General features: G+C 39.0%; 1 protein-coding gene across 4 annotated transcripts in view; it reads right to left on the reverse strand.

Moving 5' to 3' along the window:
* Mapre2 (microtubule associated protein RP/EB family member 2) overlaps window positions 1-21,801 on the reverse strand; it is a 173,335-nt gene that overhangs the window by 71,423 nt on the left and 80,111 nt on the right. For 3 of the 4 annotated variants that reach the window (XM_021236671.2, XM_004855210.4, XM_004855208.4), the window contains one exon: window positions 6,344-6,471. In XM_021236671.2, coding sequence (XP_021092330.1) covers window positions 6,344-6,464 — 121 coding nt within the window. In that variant the 5' untranslated portion in view covers window positions 6,465-6,471. Of the gene's footprint in view, window positions 1-6,343; window positions 6,472-17,797; window positions 17,915-21,801 lie in introns of those variants that run through there. The other variant, XM_087193420.1, reaches the window with a different exon arrangement.

A 21,801-nucleotide genomic window follows, 5' to 3' on the forward strand; every position in this document is an offset into this window, starting at 1 on the left:
TTTAAAAATATCTGTTGCATTCCTCACAAAAATGTTAACAGGTTTCCTGAGAATGTCCTGCCTGTGCGCATATGAGTAAAGTAGGACCAGTTTTCACATATTTCTCTGATGAGATCATTAGAAAAACCCTCTCTGAGAGAAGACAATGTGCTTCATGTATCCAGAGCTGGACCTAAGAAATCACTTAATTACCGCCTTGGTTACTGCCGAGAGTCCACATATCTCAAGACAAAGACCACGCTAGCTTGGAGTCTGTCAGTAGAAGAAAGAAACTAAAGCCCTCACACATTCTACACCGAGCTAGTTGTCCTCAACTGACTCCAGAGGACAGCAGCTCTCAAGGGTTTCCCTATCTTCGGCCATTCTGTTGCCCAGAAGCACCTGACCATTCCCAAAGAATCTGAATGAATGTCTTTTCTACCGACTCTCTTTACTTCCTACTTTGTATGTGCCGAGCTGTTCCAAGACAAGATTCACTGTAGTATGGTCTCTAGTCTTTTGCAGGATAGGACTCTGCTGTACTGAGCTATTTGGGGGGTTCAAGGACAATGACCATCTCTTACTTCTCACCTGGTCAACAGACCTGACCCAATCAGGGCTGGAAACATGTTTGTTAAGTTGCATTGATTATTAGAACTGAATCTAGCAGTGATGGGCAGAGATGTGGCCTACTCCTTTCAAAGATATATCATCCATATGTATCAAATCCAAAATGTATAGAGGTGGCTTGGTAAATGAAGGGGAATGCATACATACTTTCCCCTACTATGGTATTTAGCATTACAAAAGGCAGTTAAACAAAACACCCCAAGGAAAACAAAAACACCAATTTATGTTTATCTTCAGCAGCAAAGTGCCAAGATATAAACAAACAAATGTAGAAGGAAAAATACAAAGCCTTTCTGCCTTATATATTCTGCTCAAAAACCAAACTCCCTTTCAGGCCGTGCGTACCAGGGGAAACACCTGAGTATGTTATTGCCCTGCAGCAACTGAACCTGAGGCTGGACCCCCCCCCCCCCATTACCTAGCTTTCCGCTCCAGTTAACTGGTATGCTGAGACCAAGTAAATTGATTTTAAAATTAGCTTACATCAAATAGAACTAGGGAGAAAAACTGTCAGCAGAAACAAAAAGTTCTGTACAGTACATCCAAATATGAATTATATCCCATGATAGTACAATTACCTCTCTAGTAATAGTAACACAATCTGAGATGGCTTAGCTTTCCTACAGAAAATATCAGTTTATAATCTTATAAAGCTAAGTAAACTCGGGCTTGCAGACACTGATGGAACATCTTTGCTTGTTTTCAATAGGAGAGGGCTGATAAGAGCAACTCTACTAAATTTAGCCTCTGAGCTGATTTCATCACTAACCTGTCCTCCTGACAGAGGTCTCTGAGGACAGAAGAGAGGAAGCAAGCACAGGGAACACCCTGCTAGGCTGGGATCAACCTACTTAACAAGTGCAGATCTGCAGCCAAAAATGGTCATGAAGAACACTGTGGTGGGCTCTGCAACAACTGCCATCAGGACAAATCCCAGAGGACCTGTCCCTTGGGTCTCATGGCCACACCTATGTTAACCCCAGAGCACACGGTAGATCCCAGTCCCTTCTACACAGCTATCACGTACCCAGGTTTGTAAATGCGACTACAGTATCATCAGCCAAATTCAGAAGTTTCCTGGAAGATGAAAATACTAGAAACTTGGTCCAAGACAAGCTTGAACCAATTTGGAGAAGTACAAATTGAAACTGAGTCAAATCCTCATCATTTTTCTACCTTTCTTTTTCAAGTCAGTACAGAAAAATACCTAAATTTTTCATCAAAAAATGGTTTAATTTAAATGATGTTTTATTGAATCAGTCAAATGCTCAGGAAAATAAGTGAGCTCCTGACAGCACAGTGACAGCACTGGGTAGAGCGGTAGTACTGTACTGGTGATGTCCTCTCCCAGCGTGGACTGGGTGCCAGCATTTGCTGTAAGTCTGCTGCTGTCTTGTTCTGTGAGGGAGTGGGAAAGAGGGAGGGAAGGTACACAGATACAGAAGGGCAGACTGGGCTGATGGGTTTTGCTGCTTAGATTCAGCCTCAGTGAAAGGAACTGGACACAGGAAAACAGATGTCAGAACTGTTTCAAGGAGGCTTGGTACTTTAGGGAAGGGGAGAGGGCAAGGAAGAGGGAAAGATGCTCTTCTTCACTCCTGTCAGACTCCCTTCCCCATTGCTTTTCCTCCTCTTTTCCATTACAATCCACCATTTTTTTCCCTATTATCTCAAAAAAGATATCTCAAATTGCTAAAGGTGTTCTTAGGGGTTTTTAGTATTATGCTACCCATTCATCTGCTACACCACTTCATAAAACATCTAGTAAAATGGTTTGAGCTGGTACCCAGGCAAAAACACAACATCCACTCCTGCCCCCAAAAGGCAACTGAACAAAAACATAACATACTTCAAAGCCAAACCAATACGTTATTATATATGGTCCAAACCCCCATTCCACAATGGAAAATCCACAATGATTTATCTTTTTTTTTTTTTCCAAAATTTAAAAAATGAATACATTCATCCTGGGGCACTGCTACATGTACACATCACATTTTGTTCCTTTTTGCTTACTCTTCCCATCCCTTCCCTTCCCTCCCCACTCCCACCATCCCTAGATCCCCTTCCTATTTGCCAAAGGTCTAATCTCCTGTTTTCTATCATCTACCTTTAAGACAATGATTCATTTTCAAAACAGATGTAGGTGAGTAGTATATCATCATATTATTATAGGCAATTATGTAGTGGATATCTACAGATCACTGATAGCTCACATTCCAGTTATGCAGCCACTTTTACCTGAAATATAAAAGTTGTTTTTCACAAGAAATAGATGAAAAATATGCACATAAGCCCATGACCCAGATTTAATGCTCAAGGAAAAAGCTCATAAGGTTATATCTTTGGAATAAAATAACAGGATATAAGAATGAATCATTTTCATTGTTTTGCAATTTACTACAATGGGTTCTGAAGTGTTCTACCTTCTTACACCATCTTCTCTTTAAAATTTTTTTTAAAAAATGCTTATATAGAAACAAGAGATGTTACAAAAGGGCAGAATATCTGAGGAAAATGCAACATCAATGTAAAGTAGTATTTCAGCTCTTTATGAGCTGAAGAAAAAATGATGTTAGTTTTAATACTGAGCTACAAGGAGATCTCTTAGCTGGAAATAAAAAAAAAGAAAAGGGGGAAATAATTAATAGGGGAAGAATGCAAAAATGGCATGACCAAGATAGGAATGTAAGTCTTCATAAAGCAGAGTAAGAAATAAAGTTGAACAAGAAAAAAAGTCAATTTAGATATGTAAAAGTATTTTGTGCAGGTTTTTCCAGAGCATGCTACTGAAATAAACCCTCCACAGTAAACTAAAAGGAATTAAAATAAACATTGAAGAAAACTATTACCCCACAAATTTGGCTACATGGGGAGGATAAATCACATAGGTCAACAACATTTAGATTTGTTCTTATCGTAATAGCACTGTCCTAGCTGCCTTAAATGTCTTCTAGAATAATGAAGGGCATAAATAAATAAATTCATAAATAATTAAGAAGATAGCTTCCTCCTGCTAAATGTTGTTAAAAACAAAAGTTGCAGATTAAGTTATGAATAAGGAAACTGTGCCAGACAGATTTTGGATAATTTTTCACTTTTAGTGGTTTGGAGTTTCTCAAAAATGTCCTGCAAGCTCTGGGCTACAGGCAAAAGTATGTGGGCTGCTTTTTACAATGCAGATTTGGAAGCTGCACTCCCAAAGGTACTGACTTAGAAGGTGAAGGGTCCTAGAGCATTTGCTTTTTCAGTAAATACGGATCTGTTCCACAGTTTATACTTTGAGGAAACTACTGTCTAAACTGAAAGACTTCTCTCTAATATGGAGATTAATATGTTTATTTTCCAGCAAGAAACATATTTCAGAGCAGAAGAAAACCTTTAGATCTATTTCTAAATCATCAACCTTGTAACTTTAGGTTGCTAGAAAGCTATCCTAATGAAAATTATGCCTGTTGAGTAGTGATCAAAATGCTGCCTACATATTCTGATCAAATCACACTTGATAGTGGCCATGTAGTTGCAAATGGCTGTCAAATGTATGCCAATGCTTTAAGATAACGACACAAGAATCCTTCACAAATGCTGCTTAAAATTTTATTGAATTTGCCTTGTGGGAAATTTTAGAGATCTGCAAAGATTATATATATTGCTCATCAACATTTACTAGTATATCTTAAAAAATTCTAATTTGCTCTCATTTTATTTGCAACCAAAAACTCTCTAAGTATACTACATGGGAGGCTCCAAAGGGATTCTTTAAACATTTAAGACCAAAGTAGAAATGTTCTCTATAACTCCTCTCCTTATTTCCTTCCTTCTTATTTCTGTTTTTCTTGATAACCAACCTCATTCCCCTTATCTCCACATACATACACCCAGACTGTGGAGAAGATTTACATTTTTGTCTTTCCCTCCTAGTAGCTGCAAACTGCTTTTCATTCATCCTCCAAATGAGCATTTTTGAAGGAACACTGTGCACTGTGGAGAATGGACAATTTCAATATAAAGTGATATGTGCTATTAACAAAAGGATCGCTAACACAGCAAGTGTTTTTTCCTACCAAATTAAAAAGAAAATATTAGAGAGCTCTAGAATGCATAGCAAAAACAAAACAATAATATTTGAGTGAATGGAGTTGAGTAAGATACAGTAAGAGTTGTTTCTGAAAGTAAGTCAGGGTCAATTCATTAGGCCAACAATATATATACCTGGTATATCATCATAACCCTAGTCTACTTTTCTCTAGCTTGCATTGAAGAACAAATAAACTGGTTAGTTACTACCTCTCCTGACCTAAGTCACAGGATTTCATGTTTGAGTCCTAGGCACAGAGAGGTGGGGAAGGGCAATGCCTAGCCAACCACAACGTCTTTCTCACGCGAAAAAGGATTAAGAAGAAAGATATGCCAACAGCAGTGAATGTTAGTCCTCTAAAATATTCTGATCAAGTCCAGACCGAGTGAAGGGAGCATACATAAACTGGTGGGAGCTGGATGCATACATGATCTGAGAGTGGCCACTAGTGCTTTCCAAATTCTGACTGTACAACATGAAATTCTTTTTAAACATGACCCACTGGGAATGACAGCAAAGTGTCCAATACCAATGCATCAGCTGACACTGATGACTCTTTGGTATCTAGTGTCTCTCATGGAATTGCCAACAAACACATTTCAGGAATATTTTCTATTTTCTCATAACATTGTCATGCTAGAACCAGAAGTAGAGAGGAAATTTCTTACCTATTAGTTTACAAGAAGAAAATACTTTTTGTTTCCAAAGAAGGACTATTTATTTCCTTGATAAATACTTGAACCTAAGAATGGATTATTTTACTTTATATATGTCCCTACTTTATTACTGAAATCAAGACTTTTTCTTTTTTACACAAGTTTAACTTAATATGCAATCCTTGCAGATCTACTTGGTATCAAGTAACAGTGCCATGTAGGCATTTAACAAAAAATAAAATATGAGCCTATTCTCAAGAACTCTCGTTACCTTTGGGGGGTAGGAATCAGACATTATATCATAGTGTGGCACTTGTCATTCTGGAGGGGAGGGCAGTGCTCCAGGAACACGCAGGAACCTGGCAGTCTGGAAACCTGGGGGTCGCTTCACTGAGGGCTGGCAGGGGAGCTGCATTTAGAAGTGTGGACAGGACTTTACCCAAAGATGAAGAAGGGAAGAGCCCTGCTAAGCCAAGGGCGTGTGAAAAAAATTCACAGGATGTCAAAGGGGAGGAGTCTTCAGGGAACAAACAAGGAGTGTTTTGTGGGACTGAGGCACAATGGGGAGAGATGTGCAAGGTGAAACTGGGAAGACAGTTAGGTGGCAATCAGAAGACTGAATTTTATTCTGTGGGAGGGACAACATAAACCCCTGAAGGTCTGTAAAGAAGGGTGTCACAAGATCTACTCTATGTTTTAAGCAGTAAATATGGTGGCAAATGGGGTGATGGAGAAGAGGGTAGGAGACAGCATTATAGAGAAGGGTTAAGAGAGCAAGCCAAAGGCAGTTCACAAAACCCGTCAGGGATGGCTCTGCTTTTAGATGTTCAGACATTTTTCTCCCATCTGTTCTTTAGCTATACCTGAATTTTCTCCTTTAAGTATATATCAATACTGATATACATTTTTCCTACCCAAAACCTATCAGGTATGGTTCATAAAATTACATTCTTCAAGACAGTAAACATTCCAGGTAAATACTTCAAAGATGATCTCTTACCTGAACAAAGCTGTTCCACTTTTGTGTAGTTTAAAGATACTATGTCATTAACCCAGGCAATGATGTCATGTCTGCTCATAGTCTCTTGGGTTATTGAGGTAGAATACACATTGACTGCCATTCCCCAGCTAGGAAAAAACAAACAAAAATAAGTTTATTTACCAACACGGAAAAAAAATTAATTTGAATCTAAAGGAGATCATGAAGGAGAGGATCCTGGCAATGCTCTGGGGGATGTAAAAGTCCTGGTGCCTCAGCCTGTTTTTGGCGTACCTTTTTCTTCCTGTATTCCACATAATGTATGTGCCAATCATAATTGAATTTCACAAATTTTTCATGCATCATTTTTTTATATCTCCCCCAAATAGACCACAATTCTTTAGGTCCTGAAATTTCTAATTTATCATTTATTTTTATTTATTTATTCTTTGGTACCGGGGATTGAACTCAGGACCTTGTGCTTGCAAGGCAGGCAATGTTACCACTGAGCTAATCCCCCAGCCTGAAATTCCTAATTTATAACACAATTTAGAGTCTCACTTTTTTTTTTGTCTTGAAAATGCTTTATTGAAATGTGTGACTTATGTGCAGAAGATGTACTTGAAAGACCACAGCTTGAAGACTGGTTTTTGAAACTTCTCAACAACCAACTGAAAATAAGGAGTCCCTACTGGACTTGACTTCTAGTATAACTAGAAGCCTGGTGTAAAATTTTCCTTCAAAACATTTGCCATTACAAAAATTAAAGAAAACAAAGCTCATATTGTATTTGGAAACTGCTGGAGTCTGAAGTTTCAGAGAGAAGCAACAGTTTTTAGACATGTAGGGTGACTTCTTTTTTGGTACATTTGGATGAACATGGGCTTCACAGTTCTCAGAAGAGCACTGGCTGGGTGCTCAAGTCTGTATGCTTGTGTTGAAGAGATGGAGAAAGGAAGGACGAGGATGGGGAGGGAGGGAGAGAGAGAGAGAAGAGAGGAGAGGAGAGGAGACCTAGAAAAGGGCTCAGAGAAAGAGATGGAGTCTCACTTTTGATCTTAAGCCAATGTGTGATAGTAAGAAGTTACCAGATCTACAGCAGTACACCAGAATAGCTTAGTTTTACACATGTCTTCGTAATCACAGTACTTCATTATAAGTACATTATAAGTACTTCCAAGTGTTAGTCTCTTAAGAGTGTGCCCTTCTAATAGATGTGCAGTGGCAAAGCATTCTCTTTAACATTTAAACCTAGGTGAAACTTTACAGCTTCATTAATTTTTTAGAAGGCATAGATATGTATAAATTTTTTGGGGGGGTACCGGGGATCGAACTCGGGACCTTGGGCTTGTGAGGCAGGCGCTGGAACCACTGAGCTAAATCCCTGGCCCCTAGACATGTATAAACTTTTATTTTGGAAACTTTTCAATATATGCAAAAGGAAAGAGAATAAAGTAACAAACCAATGACTGTTCCTTCTTGCCTTTAACAGTTACCAATATTTGATGAATCTTGCTTCATTTATACTAAAAACTGTACTTTGCCAATCCTGCTCAGCCCTGTAAGCCAGTTTATACAGAGTAAATGCCAAGTATCATATCATTTCATTATAAATATTTCAGTGTGAGTCTCTAAAAGGCCATTAAAAATTATCAAATCCCAACAGTATTATCACACCTAAAAATAATTACTTCATATAATCAAATAAGCATTATAATGTCTTACAATTTTGTTTGGATGTGGATTCAAATAACATTCATAGATTATGATGCTTTGGTAAGTTCCTTAGATTTCTATTATCTATGGCTTTCTTAATCTCTAGTCTTCCCTTGTAATTTTTTTAGTGTTGTTGAAGAACTAGGTTGTCTGATAGTTTCCAATTCTGGATTTTGTGCACTGCGTCCCATTGGCGTGGTTAACGCTTCACTCTGTCCTTTGTATTCCTCTAAAGTGTAATTTGATCTAGGGGCTTGATCTGACTCTAGCGCCAATGGGGGTGGGTGGACTCTTTCATGCAGTGTCTGAATTTCCTAATGTCTGGCTGGCTCTTTCTGAGGTATTGTTAGCCACTGATACTTGTCTAGATGTAATGATTCATTAGAAGCTTCAAAGTGATATTCTATTATTTATTCTTGATTTATTAGCTGGAATAATTCTACAAAAAGAAAGTTCCCTCTTAGGTATCCTAAGGTTCAACTCATGTAAGAAGAGCAAAACAGATGCCTAATTTGCTTTATTTACCAGTTCTCCAATCGTGGCCAATGGGGTTTTTATTTTTTGAAGTACTGTACTGTATAATTATGAACTCATGGATTGAAACATTTGATATGTTTTAACTATATAAAACATATTTAGTTAAATATGTTTAACTACATAAAACATATTTGGTGTGTTTCAATCCATCACAGTTGATATATTTATTGATATAGTCTTGCAAGAGCTGGGGTCTTTTGAGTTCTTCTGACTCCTAGCAGTCTTTGGTAACTTCCTTGATTTCTGGTATAAAACATCCAACTTGTACCTTTCCTGGCTCAGAACCAGAAGGAGTCATTTGTCCAAGGGCTCCTCATTCCTTTCAACGGCAAACAATACTTAGAGATATAAAAATAGTATGTTTAGGGCCGGGAATTTAGCTCAGTGGTTCCGGTGCCTGCCTCGCAAGCGCAAGGTCCCAAGTTCAATCCCTGGTACGGGGGGGGGGGGGGGGGGGGGATTATGTTTAAACATGAGCAGATAGGACAGCAAAATCTATAGTTTATAGGTTTTACCCCAAAGTCTACATATTTATGAAATAGTTGTGCTTGGATTATTTACTCTCACTAAAGTGACAGAAATCTGCTCTCTACTTTAAAATGCTAACTAAAGATTATGTGTAGAAATAAAAAAAAAAAATCTATCCACCCACGCTCAGGAGCACCCCTTATTTATAAATTCTCTTCTAAGGATCTGAAAAATCTTACTGCATTGACCATATGTACTGCTTTTCCACAGCATTATTAAAAGTTTTTTGGGGGGGATATGATAATGTCTATCATTTATTAAATTTTTTGCTTTAGAAGTCCAATTAATTTTTACCATCTGTATAAATTACATAAAGCCTTATGATAAATAATAAAAATTTAAAATATTTTGGACTGTTGGATGTAATTTTTGCATAACTTTTGGCAGTGTGCTTTTTTCCCAATGGTTTCTTCTTCATGCAGTAATGAAAAGCTTTTACATTTCCAGGCAATGTACGGATGGCGGGTAAGGTGTCAAGGCCCAGAATTATGCTAGATGGCACTAAACAAAATAAAGATGAACATGTTTTGCTCCAGATGATTTAAAATAAAAAAACTAAACACAAAGCAAGAATACACAAACAGATTGGTGTTTTAGAAAACTAGTCCTTATAGCAGTAAATAAAAATGGTTTGTGATTACATAAGAGAAAAACACAACAAAAGGGCAGGCAGAAAAGTTAAAGGAGCTCTTAAAAAATCCCTGAGAACAAGGAAGAAGTCAATTGCTGCAGTCAATGAATCACTTTCCTCCAGGTCTTCACTAGTAACAGTCATCTAGAGATAACTGTCCTTTCATAAACGAAACATTCGGCATACAAAGGCAAGTAAAGGCACTATATGTCTTCCAGTTTACTAGACAGTCCAGTAAACAATGAAAACAGCAGTGGATTTGTGTTTTGAGAAATTCCAGTTAATCAGCTGGTTAATTATTCACTAGGCTTGTCACTCTCACCTCTGCCATAAGGTTGGCCAACTAACACACCTGCAATCCAGAAGCCAGGTAGCAGGAGCAATCATGTGCTAAGGGACTTGTAGGAAAACTAGGTTAATGGACAGAACAAAAGTTAAGTGTGAGCCAGTGAAAACTGGGAATAATTTTTAAAGACTTCCTAAAGTAAAACACTGACAACACTCAGTGGTGGCAAACCTATGGGATATGCACTGTAGCAGGCCGTTTGTATCATTGAAAGGTCTAAAAGGTTCACCATCACTGCATTAAATGGACTTTAACACCTACCTCAAATTAGCATGGTATCAATATAATTTCTATTTACCACCCATGCTGACTGGACTATTCTGATAATCTACTGTCTCCAAGTTTCATCGAGATGCTTCTACATTCATGTGACTTTGTGGCTGTCTTTTGTTAGTTCCCTATGCAAATGTGCCAGGCCTTTTGATTTTATGCATGATAGCTCTGAGTCCTGACAAGATCTCCTTTGAAGAAGTGCCCTTCTGAACTTCCCATAAGTTACCTGGCTGCCAAGGTGGAAAAAGAACTTTATTCCTATTCTGCTGCCTACCATTTTTCTTCTCAATTCTGTCAGCTCCCACTTTTTCTACAAGTATAATTTCAATATATTCAAACCAAAATTATCAGGGAACCAAAACCTTCACAGGAGAAATATTATGTATTTCCAAATATTAAACCCAGGTGAGAGAATATTAAACAATCTTATCCTTTCCACAGACACACTTCAAAATCTGAGATTTCATTATTAGTTTCTTGTGTCTCAATGTACTGACAATATAAAGCATCCGTCCCTGCAGAGTCTGCAGAAATATTCTATAGTGGACACAAGGAATTTTTACATCATATTAGAGATAAAGTGACTCCAGGTTCCCATTTTGACCCTTGAAAGAATTCTGTGAGGAAAGCAGGGCCAGAATTACATTCCTCATTTACAAATGAGGATGCGAAGTACTGCCTGTTAAGTGAGAGACACAAACTTCAATCCGGAACTCTTTGTCCCTGAGAAGACTACAAAACACATGAATATTCTACTGAAGGTATAAATCCTAACCACTTCAAATATTAATTTCCTATTTAATTAATTTCCAAGAATTAAGAAAAATAAATGGCTTTAAAAGGTAAGGTCATACTGAATATAATGAACTTTCATTCATTGTTCCTGCCTGAAAATAAACTAAAAACCACAATATATTTATACATTGTTTTTGTGAATGTTGGAATGTTTTTCTAGGAAGACGGCAATGCATTTTTTCCTTTTTTTGCAAACAGGAGAGAGAAAACATGCACGCATGCACACGTGCATACACACACACACCCCGGAAATTCCTTCGTATCTCCTTCATATCTCTAAAGTCCCAATACTGGTCCATCTGTGGATAGAGGCTACTGATGTATGACTTCAGAAAAAGGGTAGCCTTAGGCAGAGTGTGCTACTGGTTTTTGCTTAGTTTCATCTTGTATTCGAGATTCAGTAGTGGTACTGGGTAGAGAGGCACAGCAAGTTTATGCTTTGCAGCAATCTTTGAACCATACAAATTAGACACTGCATTTCTCCTTACTAAAACAAATAGAATTACATGTGAGTCAATTGGACTCAAATTATCCTACTGAGCAAAGCCTAGCTAAAGGATGGGCAAGCCCCAAACTGTGGAAACCAAAACATGAATTCTATCACTTTACTAGTCATAAACCCAAAATTCACTTTCAAAGTACCGTCGAAGAAAAAATTTGGCAAGCTTTGCGAATCATTCCAGAAAAGCGTCTCTAGCAAATTAGACAAATATGTAAAATGTCATCATTAGGTGTGTTACTGAAATTATTTCTTATGTAATACATTTTGTATCTCCACCTCACCTCACCCCACACAAACTATCACAGTCATTCTGTAGGGGCAAGGGCTCACTTTCCTCCTTTCCTCCCTTTATGCTTTCCCTGACCATTCCTTTTGGACAACTTGGTGTTTGTGGCTTTTGTTTTCTTTTTCCCTAGCAGGGCTCATGATAGGCCAGGGGTCCTAGGACCCCAGCTCTGGTCCTGTTTTGGGTGTGTGAATATAAGGTAAAGGATTTAAGAAATTAATTTTGGGAATCACGCATGTGGAATCTATTTTGATTTTGATTTTTTTTTTAACAACTAAAGCCTGAGTGTGCCAGGCTTCCCAAGTTTAGACATGACCATCTGCAGAAGAACAACCCTCCATAAGTGGTTGGCTCCTGTCTGCTGCTCTGTACGAGGCCCCCTTTGGCTTAGATTTACTCCAAATCCACTGTGAGGCTGAACCTTTAAAAGCCATTTTGGACTTTATGTCACTTCCTCAAGGATATTCAGTTGGAAACTTCATGTTCATTATAAAATGTGAAAAATTCTATCCACTCCATGCAAATATATTCCATTCACATGTTTTACACTGACAATATCCATGTTTGTGACTGCCTTCTCTCGCATGATGATCTCTATTTTCAGCATGTTCTCCCATCACTAGGGAAAACCATCCTACCAACAGTCTAAGATGAATACATCCAATGCACTTTCACTCAATTTCACACAGATGAAACAAAAAGCAGACTGGAAAAGAGATACAAAGAAATGTTACTTTTCTTTCACTTGAGAAATTTCCTTGAGTCTGGGCATATGATTAGTGAGGCCCTAATAATAATCTACAGCTCATACAGTTTCTTAACTACTGTTTTAAAGATTCCATCACTTCACTGGAAGCCCCATGAGGCTGACCAGGTAGGTGTCCACAACCCTTCTTAAGTGTCTCAGAAGAACTGGTTTGTACCACAGCTCCATACATGCCCAGGTGGAAAAAGCACCGTGACCTATGAGAATGCTTTCCTTTCTGACCACTGGACTCCTATCTGGCCCAGGTCAAGGTCACGTGGTGTTCTTTGGTTCAAGTTTTTAGGGTTGTCAAAATTAGCCTGTTCCTCCAAACCAGGTAAGGGGAGGTGCATTATTACAATGTACTTATAAACATGCTTTTTTATTCTAAAGGAAATTAAACATGGAGCCAAAGGAAGAAACCCCAAGAGTTGCTCTTAAAGAATAATATTGCTTTATGTCTTATTTTCTCAACTTGAGAGGGAATGAAGAGAAACAGCCTCACTCAAATGTGTGAGTTTTCCTCTGAAAAGCCTTGGACACAGAAATGTCCTGCCTGGTGCTTCCTCACAGGCTACCCATAACAAAAGGCTGATGTCAAATCTCCTGTGGCCGTCCCTAATAATGAACTGGGCATCCATAAGGAGTGTCAGTGTAAATGTGTTCCCTGAACCAGAAACTCCTCCGCTTTTCAGCTGTGCATAATTCATTCTCTAAACTCAATACCACAAGGGGTAGGATTTAAACATTTCACCAAGGAAAGGATATCACCAGATCATTCTCAATTCATCACTTTCTCTTTTATCTGTGACCTAAATGTGGGGGCAGGGAGAAAGTTTGAAGACAGAGATGAGGATGAAGAGAAGACAGAGTCCAAGAGGGTAGCACAGAAAGACAAACCTTGATGAGATGAAATCTCCCTGGACAGAGATTACAGATAGCTGAGAATTTCATTTGAAATCAGATAATAAAGCTTCTGCTTAACTAGTGGGCTAACAGATGCATGCATGGATTCTAGGTCTAGGATGGGAATTTAACAGGTTATATTGTGTCTCTAGGTAATAAAAGACATTAAATGCTCAAGGACAGATGTATACCCATTATATTTTTACAGGTTTCCTGGGACGGAATCAAGCAGACAGTGCAAGACTAACTCCTCCAGGCAGGGCCTGTGGGGTGGGAGAGGTCCGGGCACAGTAAGCACTTCTCACAAGGACCAAGGAGAAACAGCAGAACACTGCCCACAGTGACAGAATATACATATTTTATGAAAATAGAGCCACTGAAATGAGCTTTTGCTCACAGTTAGGCATTTGCAGTTCCAAAAGAGTGAAAAAAACCCATGAAAGAAACTTATACTAAGCTGCTTTGAGAAACATTAGACAAACTGAGTTTAATCACAGGGCTGAACTGTCTGTTGTATTCCAGAATGTTCTAGGCTGCCCGCCATTACAATATCAATGTGCACTTTGCTATCATTTGCTGCTTAATGATAATGCTTTTAATGTGGACAGTTTCATTTAGTCTGATAATCAGAAAATTACTAACTCCAGCTAATAATGCCACCTGCCAGAGACAAAGAATAGAAAAATAATGTTCTTTTTTTAGGGTTTCTGTCATCTTATTAACTATTACTTTACAAAACAGATGAAGTAAGCACTTTCTTGGCATATCACCAAGTATTCTATAATATTTTAAAAAAAGAAGAATATGACTAAAATACCCAGATCCCTTCGACTGTCTACAAAAAGAGACTCCATAACTAGCCTTCAAAACTTTCCCTCAGTCTTGCACCCTCCTTGTTGTCGGCATTAATTTTATCAAGTGCACTTCATCAGGTGGCTCTTTGCACACAGTACATCACTTGGCTACGCAGCAATTAAAGGAAAAAGAATAAAAGTTTCAAGGCAGCACTATAGAGATGGATTTTTGTTGTTGTGATTTTTAACTCAGAATTAAGTCAACAGCTATGGCCTTGAATTGGAAACTTGGTTCTAATCCAAGAAATGAGAAAATTCTGGAATTCTAAATAAGTTCTTTGTGGCACTCATAACGTCCACAGATATGAATGAAACTGCATATAATGATAGAGTAGAAGGCTAAGGCTATAAACACACACACTCCTTCAAATGGGCAGAAATGCAGCTGATTATATTTGCCTAAATGCCCATCTGTTTCGGCAGTGGGTGGCTTCATTTGTGCTCTGAAAATAATTCCAATGACCCAGAACTCGTTCCCATGCCACAAGGCTTGGCTGGTCTCCTCAGGGCACCGACTTCTGCTCAGCACCCTGCCCAGCCCTCTTGGCTCCCAGTACCTCTGTGCCTCTTGACCATCTGCCTTCTGTTTACTTTCCCAGCCCTACTTGGCCTTGTTCTCTCTCCCTCAGACCTCTGCTCTCTCCCAGGATCCCAAGTCATTTTCAGTCAGGCTCGAAGCTGCCCTCAAACCATGGCCCCTGCTCAACCTTTGAGCACACGGGGCCCATTGGTACCATAGTGAGTGCTCAGTTCTTAACACTGCACAATGCGATTTTACTCTATCAGAACAGAGCTGGAGAGTGCTTGGTAATTGAATGGACAGGGCCCTGAGGTGGACCTGTTTGGGTGGAAGTGTTCTTCACCTCCAAGTTCTGAGCTCTTCTGTGCTCTTAGCGGTGCTGGGTCCTCCTCAGGTACACATCATCTCTGGCATCTGCAGCCTCTAAACCTTCTCATAACCAGAAACAAATGACGGATGCCAGCTTCAAGGTTAATCCTCAGGGATAACTGGGGCTCCAGGGCTTATGCACAGGAAGAGAGCCTCTTTCCAGCTCTCCCGTACCACTGGCTGCAACTCAGGTTTCAATGGGGCTCAACTGTCAACTCCTCAGCAAGGCCTCCCTACCCACCCCTTGAAGTGGCCTCCTCCAGTTATTGGCACTGCACTGTCCTTTCCTCTCTGACACTAACTCTGTCTGTGATTATCCTGTTTATTTTTGTCTGCCATCTCCTGCCCCGGGAAGGCAAGCTCTATGAAGGCAGGTACTTTGTAGAAGATATTTTACTTATTGCTACAAAAAATGAAATTCTCTCCTGGGCCTAGGGCAATGTCTGGCACATAGGTGGGTGCATAAAACTGAACATCAATGGTGCATGAATATGGGGGAGAGTTTTGTGGGGAGGAGAAAGTCACAGGATGCATGCAACTGTCAACACCTGCCTGCAGTGCTATGCGAGCTAGCTAAAGGGAAATAAATTAGAGTTGAGTGGATTAAAAGACTGTCTTCTATATCTAGGGAAAAACATGAGTAACCGTTTATGCAGATATAAAAAGCTCTCTAGTTGTTCTGTAGCTTTGTGAAAGCTCTGATCTAGGAGTGCCTTCTAGGTACAGAGCTCTCCCACCAACTGGCTGGGTAAACTTGGGCACATGTGCCTAATTCTCTGGCATCTCCTTTTTTTAACTGGTAAAGCAGAGGGGCTAGATTAGATGATATACTATAATAACTAGCATTTACTGAAAAATTTCCACATGCCCAGTACAACAGTAAACAGATCACATGCATTTTCTTATTTTGTCTCCACAACGAGGTCATTAACAGCCACTTTTATGCCACGCGATGTAGGAAAAGGTACAGACTTAAAGAGGGCTAAAGTCCAGTCACAAATATTAAGTGGCAGAGTTGAGATTTGGGCCTGGGTCTGATTCTAGGATTCTTGCTCTTGACCAAATCCCTCCGGTGCTCACACGGCCCCAACCCCCATCCCATGAGAGTAAGTGCAAATAAAAAGAACTCCAATGAGGGCATAATTGTGACATTAATAAAACCATCTTTCTTTTTAAAATTCTATCAAGACCTCACTTTACATTTTAACTAAGATGGTTTTGTAACATAAGTTCCTGTGGGGAAAAAAGCCTGAGATGTAGAGATCTGGGTGAATACTCAGTTTATTGCTGGGAATGGGTTTTGGCTGGAAAACCTACCAGCTGGAACATATAAACCATGCTAATCTTTTCACATTTTGCATTTCTAGTTACTACACACTTTGGACCCAAGTCTCTCAACTTGCTTTTTGTGGTAGATTAGTCAGAATGGACAGAAACATTACGGCTTACAACTTTTTCAAAGCTAACAAAATACTTCAGGTCTGTATCATGACCCATTAAAAAAAAATCTCTCAGTATCTCACTCTTAGAGACTTGTGCCTATCCAAAGGTCTGTATTTAATTGACGGTAAAATAAAATTTTAAATGAAAATGAAGAACCAATAAAATAAAGCCTACTAACAAGATGAGGGAAGTGCAGGTCCGTGTTAAAAAAAATTCCAGCAGATTTCACTTCACATTCCCTCTGCCCTACTGTGCCCATCTGGGAAACAGCATAACATTAAACTTTTCAACCTTATGTTTAGTACTGATCAGTTTCTACATCAAACTCACTCTCCAACCCCAGAAAACACAGTGTAAATGATACACAATATGGGATCTCTCCTGTAGATTCTGAGGAACAGCAAATGGAAATTCTGGTCACTGCCATAGCTGAACTAAGATTATTAAGGTTCAGCCGACCGGTGTAGCTGTGGGAGATACTATCAAAACTAGGAGCATTACTTTATTGCCAGTTCCCCAGGGTCTCATCCTTTCCCAGGTGAAACGATTCTTTCATTTCAGCAAGATTTTTCCCATAACTTCCTACATTTCTACTTCCTGGATCAGAGTTCATTCTTCTTCTCTCCCTATTACTAGTTTTCTCATACTCTTGTTTAGGGAATGAGATACTGTCTGGTATACTGGAGTGAAAAAAGAGTTTTGTTCTTCAATCACTAAAGTAATTTACCATTAGTTTGCTGGAATGAAGAATAAGAAGATTCATAGATGTTTCCATCAGAAGTATCTAGCAGGCCCTGACACTCATTCTCTCACAGTGTCTTGGTGTCTCTCCCTCTCTCCTCTCCACTGCTTTTTTACAAGTCAATAGTAATGCTAATCTTTGTATTAGCATCGCAATTCTCAAAGGGAAGTGCATAAAGGTTTAAGGTCTCCAAAAATTCCCAAGTCTGTGGATGAGCTCAGTACCCAGCTGTGCAAGCTAGGAGGTGGAGCCCGGTTGAAGGTAAGTAATTGGGGGCCTGACCTGGAAGGGTGCATTCCTGTCCCCAGTTCCTGCCTTCTCAGTCTCCGGGCTGCCTCAACCGGAGCGGCTTTCTCTCCCATGCCCTTGGGCCATGCGGTTTCTGCCTGGAGCCAGCCAATTATGGAGTGAAACCAAGAGCCCAAAATAAACCTCTCCTGCTGTAAGTTGCTGGTATTAGGTATTGTAAAAAGGGAAAGTGACTTAAGACACTGATCACCAGGATAAAAAGTGGGTAAGCATTAGGCCATGTTGAAACTGATCAGGTACAGAAATGACAGAGGGGCAGACACATGATAAGACCCTGGTTTGGAGAAGAGAGGTGAGAAATTAAGAGCTTGCAGCCTTTCTACAGACTCTGCAGTTCTAAGATGTAAGGACTTACAGGAGCAATGGACAAGATTTAAGAGATGGTAGTGATGTAACTTATGGGAGATAGTGATCTCTACTGGACCTAGTGTGTTTTATTAAGACTGGGATTCCTAAAGACAGAACAACTGATTAACAGGCAAAGATAATAAAGAAAAAGGAAATTAGTTATGGGAAGACATTATAAACTACTTTACCACACAGAGATGCTACTACAGACAAAATTATCTAAAGAGGGGTCGGGGATTTAGCTCAGTGGTTTCGCTGCCTGCTGCACAAGCGCAAAGGACCGGAGTTCAATCCCTGGTACCAAAAAAAAATGTCTAAAGAATAAGCAGGGTGAGTGGATGAAGTCAGTTTTAGAGTACATATGCGTGTTATAAGTTACTCAGCATTTGAGCCAATGTGAACAGATGAAATTCATAAATTTGGGAACGTGCCTCCATCCTGTTGCCATGTCTAGTTTCTAGGTCCCTAGGATTAATCTTAGAGACCTTGAAACATGTTTAAAGAATTAGGTTTGAATTCAACAATTGAGTAATAGTCATAATTTTTTTTAGCTTTCCAAACTTAAACCAAAGACCTGATACTACACTGTCTCAGTGGCTCAAAAGCAATTTTATTCTACATTATTTCAGCCTCAGCTTTGTTATAATTAACATATTACACATAATAAACACCCAATACCATAAAAACATCAACTGACTCATTATACACAGATTTTTATATTAGAAACCTATCTTAAGTTATTTTCTCATTGCTGAGACAAAATACCTGACATCCAACATTAAAGGAGGAAAGGTTTATTTTTGGCTCACAGTTGGTAGAGGTTTCAGTCCACAATTGGCTAGCTCAGGCAGGGTGGCATGGCAGACAGGCATCACAAAAGAGAAACAGTTCATGGTGGGCAGAAGGTAGCAAAGCAAGCGAGAGACCTTAGCAGCTTTTTTCTGCCCCTTTTATACTCTATCCAGGCTACTGTGATTAGAGTGGTGCCAAACCAGTGGACTGATTTAGTAATCATACACCCTTATCTCAGCATAACACACTTTAGATTCAGTCACCTCTGAAACAGATCTACCTATGACCACGTAAGGCTTGGGCGGGGGGGGGGGGGATCTAGACAAGTCAAAACAAAACCTGTATATTTGCACTACAGAAAATACAGAAAAAATTACATGAAAATATCCATTATTCTTTCACTCAGTTCTAACACATTCCAATCTTTCTAAACTTGTGTGTGTAGTACACTATATGTATTTTTCACATATACACTTTAAAAATGAGTTCATATATATACATGAACACATACATGCATACATACATACATATATCTATAGAGACTTGAAGTGTGCCCCCCCCAGTCATGTGACCTTATGTGGGAGCAGGATCTTTCAAAATGTAGTCGGTCATACTGGATCAGGGTGAACCTGAAATCCAGTGATTTCGTCCTTAAAAGGTGGCCACGAAATAAACACAGATGAAGAAGGCTCTGGGATAATAAAATGTACAAATTGGAGTGATGAAACACAAGCCAAGGAGCACCTGGGGTCACCAGATCAGCAGGACATGGGAAGGGTTCTTCCCTAGACCTCTCAAGAGGGAGTGTGGTACTGCCAACACCTTGAGTTCAGACTTCTAGCCTCCACTAGCATGAAGAGTGTTAAGCCACCCAGTCTCTGGTCATTTGTTATGGAAGCCCAAAGAACCTACGCCAATATACATGTACTTCCATAACAATCAGCTTATTCTGGTCAATACATGAAAATGTTTTATCTTCTTCACATGTAATGCTTGCATCATATTTAACTGTGTATGTATTCCACAATATATTTGATTCTAGAATTCTAATATGTTTAATGCCAAGAATGTATACTTTGATCACTTCCCTCTTTTTGGATAATTATTATCTAAATGTGAGGCAGGCAGCAGAACCACTGAGCTAAATCCCTGGCTCCCAATTATTATCTAAATGCAATAGAACTAAACTGATGGTCACTTAAATGCTAAGTGGCCAAAACATCCTTAGTGAGCTTAAAAATCATGGATTTTTCTTCTCCATCTGTGAATCTTCAGGTGATATTCTGGGGGTTTAGTTGTTTGCTGCAGTCTAAAAGCCAAATGGATATCAACAGTCTGAGTTCCCTAGTGAATAGAAAAGGAAGCAGGTGATCGTCTTATTATTACAAAAAAAAAAAAAAAATCCCATTCTTGGCTATAGTAAACTAAGGGAATCACAGGATGTCCTAATAGTATTTGGCTTCCTTTCATGGAATGTTCTAAAATAAAGCAAAACAACAGTCTCCTCTCCACAAGTCCTCAGATAGCCGTGGCTCAATCAGCCCCAACCAGAACACAGAAAGTCATCGCTTACTGCCTAGAGAGCCAAACACTGCTGCCCTCATGGAAGACAGTAATTCCCTTGAGATTTGGCCTAAAGGTTTTGGTAATCATATGAGTAAGTGAAAAAGAAAGTAAGTTACATTTACAAAATCTACTTAGTAAGTCTAGGGCATTTGTGAAATATATTTTTGGATTCTGAAATATATACGTGGTTAAGAAACTGGGTTTTATCTGGAAAGATTTCCAAACAGTCTGAAAGCCAAGCATCTCCACCCTCACAGAGGACACAGATAAGGAAGTCCTTGGTAGATTTTGCCTTTCAGGTAAACCTGACATTACAAAGCTCCTGCCTGGTCTCTAAATTCAACTTGAGGCAATTTCTCCTTAGGGGCTTAGAAAAATAAGGGGCCAAATTAGCAACAAGAACAAAATGGACAAATCAGGTAGAATGGGAATGAAGTGAGGCAGAGTTAGCAGGCTGGGTGTGTGTGTGTGTGATGATGTTAGCCTCAGAATTTTAAATGAGGGGGCCATCCAACCTTTCATTATTCTGGGCAGTATTTTAAAACCAGGCCAATGGTTCCTTGTTGCATTTAATGATTAAAAAATAATTCTGCACATCCTTTTAAATTTAATAGAGAAATTTGATCTAGCATTAAGAGGATACTTGATATAAAGAATACCTACATAATTATAGCATTTGTCTTCATAGAATTAAAGGAGCATTTTGTATCTGTCAGGACTCCAATTATAGCTCCTAAATTTAACACTCTCATATGAAACTTTAACAGTGGATTTAGTTTTTTTTTAGTTCATATAATTGTTACTATTTTGTATTCAATTTTAATATTAATATGTACAGGCCGAACTTTACTAATTCAAAACTCTAAAACCTGAAATGCAACTCCAAAATTCAAAATACTTTTAATGTTGACATGATGCTCAAAATTTTTTGGATTAGGGATGCCTTTCTATCAGTAGAGCCTCTGGAAATATTCCAAAATCTGAAAAAATTGTAAGTCTGAAACAATCCTGGTCTCAGCACTTTACACATGGGATTTGCAACCTATGTAACAGGCCATGAGCATAACTGCTACCCAACACCATTAGTCATCAGGAAAGTATCAATTAAAATCTCAGTGAGATACCCCTGAATAAGGACGGCCAAAATTTGAAAGCCTGACAATACCAAGTGTTGCCAAACAAGTGAAACAGAGCTCCCATACTCTGCTAATAGGAATGTAAAATGGAACAACTACTTTAGACAATTGCTTGCAGTCACTTTTCAGTTAAAT

Source organism: Heterocephalus glaber, unplaced genomic scaffold (genome assembly GCF_053883595.1).
Source record: "Heterocephalus glaber isolate CG9 unplaced genomic scaffold, H.glaber_assembly_v1.0 deba00000331, whole genome shotgun sequence".
Classification (NCBI taxonomy): Eukaryota; Metazoa; Chordata; class Mammalia; order Rodentia; family Bathyergidae; genus Heterocephalus; species Heterocephalus glaber.